Below are 9,081 nucleotides of genomic sequence, written 5' to 3'. Positions count from 1 at the left end.
AACTTTGCATAATTTAATAATAAAAAAAACACCTTTCTTTAACTCAGTTTGCACTGGGCCGATTTGTTGCTGATGTAGGTGGGGGGGGGGGTCACATATTGATAATTAAAATTAAGCAATTAATAATAATTGTTATTATTTATTGGTTGATTGAGACTATTCCCCATGCTCAGCATGAAACAATTATCCTGCTTCCCATCTGATGTGATTTTCTCTTTCAGGACCATGTGGCAGTGTTTGCACGATCCTCACAGTGTAACCTATGCAATGAGCAAATGAAAGATTCTCCCTAAGATGTTTCTCCGCTAATTGGAGGATTAGATAATTTCATGCATGATAATTAATATAAGCTAATTTAGAAAATGACCAAGCAGACATTTACATAGACTTCATTATCTTACTTGAGCTCTCATCGATGGCTGAAACTTCCTGGAGCCAGTTCACGACTGTCACCTCATGTCCACGCTACTAACTCTCTCTGCCCCCTTCTCTCGCACTGCAACTTCCTCCTCCACCTTTTGACTTGCATCTGTTGATTAGCAGAGTGGAAACAGCCACGGAACGGAGGAGGGGAAGTCACCTGGAGGAGTAGATTGGAGAGAGAGAGAGACACACCACCACCAACCCCAGGCCCTAAGGCCGTAACAACGACGTGTGACAATGTTTAAAAAGGTGTTTCTCAGGAGGATATAACATAATATGGAAAACATGTGTCAGACCTCTCACTGTAGCACAAAATGTGCTGGCCTGTCACTTGAAATACATTTTTTTTTCGTGACGCTAGGCATAACATGGGTAAGGATGTCCATTTAGATGGATGATCTGTGAAATAAGCAACCGTAAAATGCTTTTAACAGTGTACATCCATCTGTATTTATGGCATCACCCTTGGTTGTTATGTGCAGGCTCTGCAGTTTAGCGCTTCTTATTTGTTCAGAATGGGGCTCGACTCCCATAAAAACAGCACAGGTATCAAGATAAACTCCTCTGGGCCACACTGGCGAGTGCCATTCTCGCCAGGTGTATCTTGGTCGACCTCTGACCTTCTGCTGGTTTCCTGCACGGATGTAGAAGATAAGTGTCCGATTATGTTGCATGTGCTTTGCTGTTGCATGTGCTTTGCTGTCCCAGGGCAGACACTGTATATGTGAATGAGATCACGTCATGATGCTGCTGCTGCTGCTGCAGGATTTCAGGAGTCATCAAACACTGAAAATCAAACACATTCAATGTCAGTTTATAACATTTTCCATTATCTTTTATAAATACATACAAAGTCAATATTTTTGCCTCATTAAACAAGGTGGCATAATATATGTATATATGTATATATATATATATATACATATTAATGTATATATAACAATATGTAACACACTGTCTTTGGGGCCCTGTTGCTCCATCTGGAGAAATTGGTAAAACCGGAAAGTCACGCTGACCTTGTCGTTTGCTCCTTCGTTCGTCCGCAGCGGCGCGTTGGAGCGTGATTAGTTGCTGGAAACTGACTATAGAATAAATTCAAAGGAAGCAACATAAATCAAGCAGAAAATAATCACTTAGAACTTGCAAATATAGATACTGGCATTTTGGGGACCCCCAGGGAGCGAAGCAAGCCATTGGTGAAAGTTTATTGGTCTCACATCATGAATTTAATTACAAATCCATTTAAGATGGAGACCTGGGGAGAATTTTCTCTTTTCCTTTTTGGAATGTCAAGACTTGATGGCCAACATAAATGAATCTGGACTCACCATATTCCATGAATGGAAGTGAACAGTCATTATATGTGCTGTGCCACATCCCAGCAGGCATGGAAAAACATCTAAAGCCAGAGCCCACGGGGGTGGAGACGGTGGGTTTTTAATGGGCTGCTGTTCCTACCTGAAGAGGCTGAAGCCACCAGACAATGGTCACAGAAAAGAGTCGCAGTGGTGTTTTAATTACACAGGGCCCTCCATCAATCATGCCCCCTGTGGCTGACAGATAAATCCCTCCCAGACACATAACTACGCCGGCTCCCCCTCGTCCTTCACAGTCCACGGGCTGAGCGTCGTCTCCACAGTCCCAGCACACAGCACAGACTCTGCTGCAACTGCTGAAAGCCACAGATGCAGAGCATGAGGTGGGATATCACTGGAGACAGAGCAGGAACAGACAAAGGTGTGACGAGTTCTTTTTTCTCCCTGTGTGTAATTTAAAAGCCGATTCGTTTTTTTTCTTTTACTAAGTAGACTAGAGACAGGAAATAACTACACTCTTCGTGCAGTTTAACAGGTGAATTTAAAACTTAGTTTGTTCCTACAATCAGCCCTATACTCTCTATATGTCTCACTTTAGCAGAGTTTAGATTCCATGCCCCACACAGGAAGTGATTTATTTTACGTCAAAGCCTTTTGCTTCAAGCGTGTGACTGAAAACGAAGAAACAGAAGCCCCACGAGAAGTTTGAGAAGTGAATTCTACTGCTCACAGAAACCTCACGATTCAGCAGTTTGGGATAAAGACAGTGTCGAGTTGCTGCCGTTGTGTACACAACTAGAAAAGCACTCTGAGAGTGCAGACCTCCGCCAATTATTTGCATTAAAATGCTTGCAAAGAGACTCATTTCTTATACCTACAAAAACATTTTTTTTGATTTTTTTATTATTATTTTACTACCAATCATATTTTGTCACCATTAATCCATTATTCTGGCTCAGCATGCAGTTAACCAGCACCAGCACCAGCACCCAGTAGGAAAAGACAAGTGCAAACTAATTAAAAGTAAAAAAAAAAAAGCCACTAAACCTTCTAAAGTGTGTCTGAAGGGGCCCCATTCAGTGCTCACTGTTGATTTAACTGAGCTAATCTTACTGGCAACCATAATTACACTCAAGGTACAAACATTTGCTAAAGTATCTCGCCTTCCCCTTTCCCTAAACTACAACAGTGCGGGCGTTGCTGATTAACAATCTTATCCACGCTGCACCAACGGTTAAATAATGGGAAAAATTTCACTGCTTGATGGAAAATAATAAAACAAAACAAAATGCAATCAACCAACACCACTGTGATAATAACTTTGTTCACTGAGCAAAATGCCATTTTCAGCCGCCTGCCTTTGTTTAGGGAAGTTTTCAGAGATGATTATTGTTTGTGCAATCATTTGACTAATAAATAATCTGTTCCTTCAGAAGAAAACATGTTCCACCTTGCCTGATTTTCTCGCTTTGTATGTGCACAATTCCCAGGAGACCAAAAAAAAAAAAGGATATAACGTCCCAGTTTGTCCATCGGTCCGCTTTTCCTGTTGGACAGAGGTTAACGAGACCTTAATTGGCATTTTCTTCAAAGCTCACAAAACATTAAAACTGTGAAGTGGCAGAAGAAATGGCACATTACAATGTTGTGGAGCCCATTTATTCAAACGCCCCTCCCCACACCGGCGATCATGTTAGGTGTTCTAATAGATGAGATGAGAATATTAATGGCCACCGCATCCCTAAACTGGAACGCATTAAAAGGGTTATATACTGCATTGAGGCTTGTGGGTAAATTGCAACTCATAAAATACTTATGATACAAAGGTGAGCGTGTAATTGGCTCTTCAGCTAAACCCCCCGGACATGAGGAATGAATACCTTCACGAGGTTGTAGTCAATAAAGGATGATACAGGGCTCTTGACATTGTTGTGTATTCCTTAAATATTATGAAAATACAATATACAGAGCAACAATACAATGCCTTGGAGATGGTATATACAGAACAGGTCTTCTGACATATAAAGGAGGATGACAACGACCCGGAATGTTGTGCCTTTTTATTTGCCCCAATGTCATGCAGATATCTCTCTCTCGACTTACTTTGGCCTTTTCCGGAAAAACTCTTCTCACAGAATAATAAGGATCTGACATAAGAAATTAAAATCCCAAAAATGTTACAAAAATTCCAAAAACCATTTAATGAGCACACACGCACATTCGAAACGTACTGTATATCTAGTTATGTTACTCGTCTTTTTTTTTTTCTTTTTTTTTTAAATCTACATGTCTGAATATAACAGGTCACAGTCGCTGTAGATCAGTCCTGGGATCATTACTTCAATTCTAGTTAAACCCTGTAGTAATAAAACGATAAAAAGATAATCTGATCGACCGCCTGACGTCCTCAGTTACTGACGATGTGTTCTTCATTAGTGCTTCATCATCCATCACTTGTGGGATCACGACAGGTCTGGGGTGATTCTAAAGTCAGTTTTTTTACTCTTTCACCCAGTCAGGTGTCCATTTTCTGTCCAGACCACTTTCCTTTGAAAGGCATATGGGTGAGTTTATTACAAGTGCACACATTCTACATTATGCCACCTCTTTTAAAGCACTGTCATTTAACCTTTCCATGTAATTGCGTAATTCTTTGGATTCTCCCAGCTCCATGTCTTGGCACACCCACTTAATGTCCTGACTGTGGCTTCTAGTCAGTGTGTTAACAGTGGGGTAGCTATTGTCCAAGGGGATGGTGGTGAATGTGGTGAACTTGACACGCTTCCTTTTGGTGGTGGGTGAGTCTCCTTTGCTGTCCCTGGCTATGCAGCCTGTGGCATCTGCCATACGGTGCACTTGGCCCTGCACGTTCTTCTGGGCAAAGCCCCCGTTCAACAAATGGCTGCCCTCCTCGAGGCCACTGCTCGAGTCAATCATGGAGGTCTGCTCCGCCTGCTGTGGCGACAGACTGATTTGGCTCTCCAGCAGCTCCGTCTCGTTCCCCAACCAGACCCAGTCGTGAGCGTGGTTCATGCTCTCCTGTCCCTCGATGGACAGCTCTTTATGGCGGTATTTCAGAGTGTAGGAGATGCAGTTGATGAGAAAGACCAGGATGGCAAGGCAAAAGACCCCCAGCAGGGCGTACATGCCAATCTCCAGGTCTGTAAGACCACGCGAGGTCTGAACGAGGTCGTCGTCCATGTTGCGGCCACGGGGCAGGTCTACCTGTGCGGGGAGGTCGGCAAAGTCCACTGGTATTTCCTGGCTGCCATCGTCCGAAAGTTTACCCCCACTGGGTCGGCGCATTATTGCACTTCTCGTGGTTGTGGCTCTCCTCGACACACCATCCTCCATGTCAGAAATGGAGCTGCCATAATAGTAGGTCCTGTCCTGGGAGGGGGAAACTCTGCCTCTATTGTCCATGTCATCCCCGTCAGGGCTGTAGTCACTGTTCCCTGTCTTTGAGCTGTCACTATGACCAAACTTCACCCTGATGTTACAGTTACCCGCCGCCAGGATGCTACGTCGCTTGAACTTCTGACAGGCCTCACAAACCATCATTTCCACTCTGACCAGAAGTCCCTGGCCCTCTGCTTCTGTCACGATAACAGGCCACTTCCACGAGGGGTCCTGCCGCACGGTCACTACTTCCTCGTCCAGGGAGGTGGCTGTTAGAACAAAAAAGTCAGAGTTGTACAGGTCGAGGGGAGCCGAAGAGCCGTCGCTGAACTGCAGCCAGGCGCTGATCAAGGCCTCCTGTGGAAACACGCGTGCATGCAAACACGGCGTTACAATACAGGAGGATACGAGAGAGAAAATAACATGGTGTGTATTGGAAGATAAGGAAAATATAGAGTTGTTTTCATTGCATTCATGCTAAAATAATACAGTTTGGGTACAGCATCAACCAGATATTCTCCAGGTACCTCCGACCCTAACCCTGAGGAGTGTACACAACAGAATGAATATGTCCTTGTCAATGCAACATGCAGACTGAATATCCTCTATATGGATCTTTCCAATAGTATAAGACGTTGGAAATCAAATAGAAGCTGACATGGAGGCGTGGCTGTGCTAATTCAGTGTCCATTCTGTCTGCGATAAGGATATAGATTAAACGATAGGAGAGAGAAAGATCAAACAGGGATATTCCACATTGTGTGAATGAAGATTTGCCACACAGTCGGCATCTTGAGGCCTTCATACGCAGTTTTGCATTTTTTATTTTAGTTCGCTAAAGAACAAATCTCCAAAGGCACACAAGTAGATCCTCAAAGTGGTCTGCCAACGCCCCTAATAACTGATACTAGAGGGCTTACAGAGCAGCAAAGCTTGATTCTCTTTATCTGCATATGGAGATAGAACAGATAAGTGTCTCCCACTAACTTGGAGGAAGTTGGCAAAAGACAGATCCAAAGGATGAGTTTAAAGATGTGAAAGAGCTCGATGGCAGATCAAAGAGGTCACAATGAGAGTCAGGACAAAATGAGAAAGGCAGGCAGAGCAGCCACGTTTGGGCTTCATGTCACATTTTAGTAGCTGCAGAGGCTGCAGCGCTGCTTTTGCATTATCTGCCACTGAGCTCTCATCCTCATAAGTTGGCCAAGGAAACGTATTCTGTCACACTTTGGCTTTCAAGGCTCGGAGTTAAGAGGGTTAGTGACGGTGTGGGACAAATAAATAGACGTGTACACGAGCCTGTGCACACTCACGGCTTTCCTTGGTTGTAACATTGCTTATTCAGTGACTCAGTGATACTGGAGTATGAAATGGAAATTGAAAAAAATGTATGTATGCATATATATATCAGGGGTTCTCAAAGTTTTGATACCCGAGGGCCAATTTAGGAAACCCAACATTGGACTGAGGGCCGCCAAAGGAAAAAAAACAGAAAGAAATCCCATTTGTAATGATTTTAATGACCAGATTTCAGTTCTACAGTTTAGCGTTAAGTAATATAAGCGTTAATATAATGTAATTTAAGCATTAATAATAATAACGCTTTATAATTTACTGGGTAATTTTTGCCATTGTTCTTACCTTCTAATTACAGGTTAATACCAAGTAACACATTTCTGTTACCATATATTTACTGGGTAAATAGCTAGTAATTGGGGGCTGTAGCTACCTGCTTATAACCAGCTTATAACCCAATAATACACTCAAATTCACCATATAGAAACCAGGTAAATACCCAGTATTTTTGTTTACACTTATTGGTCTGTATCCAGTAATGTCCAATAAACATTTAACAAGCTTAGTACCTCCTGGATTAAAACTATCAACTGTTGAGGGCCGCCAGAAATGTTTCTGCGGGCCGCCATTGGTCCGCGGGCCGCACTTTGAGAACCAATCATATATATATACACACACCATACATGTCATTCATCAATTTGACTATAGTGAAGGGAAGGTTAAATCATAGTTGACTTGTTCCCTTATACAGTTGCTATAACAGTATCCTGACCTGCTTGGGGCTCTGCAGCACCTCTTGTGTGGTCGTGGTAGCCACGATGGCTCTGTTGCTTCCCGGACTGAGCTGCAGGCTCATGGAGAGCCCAGTCACCAGCTGAACCCCGAGCTCTGTGATGGTGACTTTGTCATCCACCACTGTAACAGTCTTCTCTGCCAGTATGGAGTCTGACAAAGGGGATAACACCTGGGAGGCAGAAAAGAGGAAACGGTGATAAAAAGGATTCCAGATTCCAGCATTAAAGGATCTCTAAAAGGAAACGCTGAAGGATTAGAATTTATTCCACAATATTCCTCTCAAATAACGTCACTGTCATAACCTGTGACATTCTGATATGATCAATTACTGCTGCGCTCACTTTTGGAAACTTTTTCATTTCCTGTTCTTAACACCAAGGTTTGGGGGAGAAAGGAGAAATCAGCAATGACAGTAATCACAGCCCCAGAGAGGAAAGTGCACCCTACATATAGAAACTTCATCAACTTCAGCGATCATGGCACTTAAGTGACAAAAGATCTGTGGCAAGTGGAATACAAAAATATGACTTCACTGACATAGGAAATGTAAATGAATGGCTTACACTTGATTATGGAAAAATGTATTTTTAAATGTTTCATCCAACCCCACACTCATTAACTTGCTCTATGAGGATCAATCAACACCTCCACCTGATTGCCATTCGGTCCTATACCTCCTGCATGTAAGAATCCATGTCCTTTGATTAACAGTAGTTATATAGAAGAGCAGTGGCAGGTAGTCTTACTATTTTAATGATGTATGCTAGGAGAGGTACAGTATGTGTAACTATAATGTGACACCTACTCATGTTTTTCCAGTCTGTGTGGCATATGGCATGGGACGGTCGGAAAACCTTAAACCTAAAATATCATAGCATCACATTGTCAAGGTTGTGTGATGATTAAAGCTCTGACATTTCTCCTCCTTTACTCCTTATATCATCATTCTGATGAGTAGAAGCAGCTTATACCATAGGCACCATACGACAGAAGATTTTAGTAGTTTGGATACCTTCACCTTTAAAGCGGACCTAGACCGGAAGTTCCAATTAACGCTGTTTTTTTAGTGTGTATCTGTGTCATTACCTTGTTTAAGAAGCCCTGAAGGTTCAAAACAAACAGTTCAGCCACTGCGAGATCTCTGAAAAAACCCGGTCCCGTTACGTAAACAGCGGTTCTCCCGAACAGCAGATTGTCCTGCTCCGGGCACTAGTCCGGGCACATCCGGTTGCGTACATTGAACCGCAGAAGAAGAATAACGTCCGTTGTGGAGGTGTTTCACGAGCGACAGTGTCTTCTGACTCTGGGTCTGACTCCGGGTCAAAGTCATAAAAGGGACTGCGGCGGGGAGTCGTGAAGAAGCTATTTTTAAACATTGTTAAAACAATGTCTTGACAATGAGTAGCAGTGCATCCACCGTTCCAGAGGGGGGAGCTGCGCTGCTGAGAGCGGGTGTGCTGAATATGTCACTTCCGGTTATTGGCCAATCACAAGACAGTTGTAAAGGCTCTACGTTGGCTGGCCAATCACAACACACTCTGTCTTCCTGGGTGAGATTTATGTCTGAAATATCGCAGCTGAGGACAGCGTCAGAAAAGACAGATTTCTATCGGCTCGTTTACACCAACTAGGAGGTTTTTGACCATAAAAACAAGTTAATGTATGTAAGTAGACCTCCATAACTAACATATATGTGCAACAGGACCACTCTATGTGAGCTTTAAATACCACAGTATACCTTGAAACCTGCCCATACCTACATTTGGTGCCTTTTACAAACAGTATTTGAGTCCATCAAAACTGATTGTATATACATTTAGTCACTCCGGGTTCTCCGGCTTCCTCCCACAGT

The 9,081-nt window shown here is 43.0% G+C and overlaps 1 protein-coding gene across 1 annotated transcript in view; it reads right to left on the bottom strand.

Moving 5' to 3' along the window:
* Window positions 1–4,334: 4,334 nt before the first annotated feature.
* LOC310937745 (transmembrane protein 132C) overlaps window positions 4,335–9,081 on the bottom strand; it is a gene marked incomplete at both ends in the record, with an annotated part of 137,246 nt that continues 132,499 nt past the window's right edge. Inside the window, 2 exons of the mRNA XM_083902085.1 lie at window positions 4,335–5,495; window positions 7,207–7,398. Of these exons, the coding sequence (XP_083758211.1) occupies window positions 4,335–5,495; window positions 7,207–7,398 (1,353 nt within the window). The remainder of the gene's footprint in view (window positions 5,496–7,206; window positions 7,399–9,081) is intronic.

This window comes from Microchirus variegatus, assembly GCF_963457635.1.
Source record: "Microchirus variegatus genome assembly, chromosome: 16".
In the NCBI taxonomy this organism is placed as follows: domain Eukaryota; kingdom Metazoa; phylum Chordata; class Actinopteri; order Pleuronectiformes; family Soleidae; genus Microchirus; species Microchirus variegatus.
The sequence above is the reverse complement of the archived record's forward strand: the minus strand, read 5'-3'. Positions and strand labels throughout refer to the sequence as shown.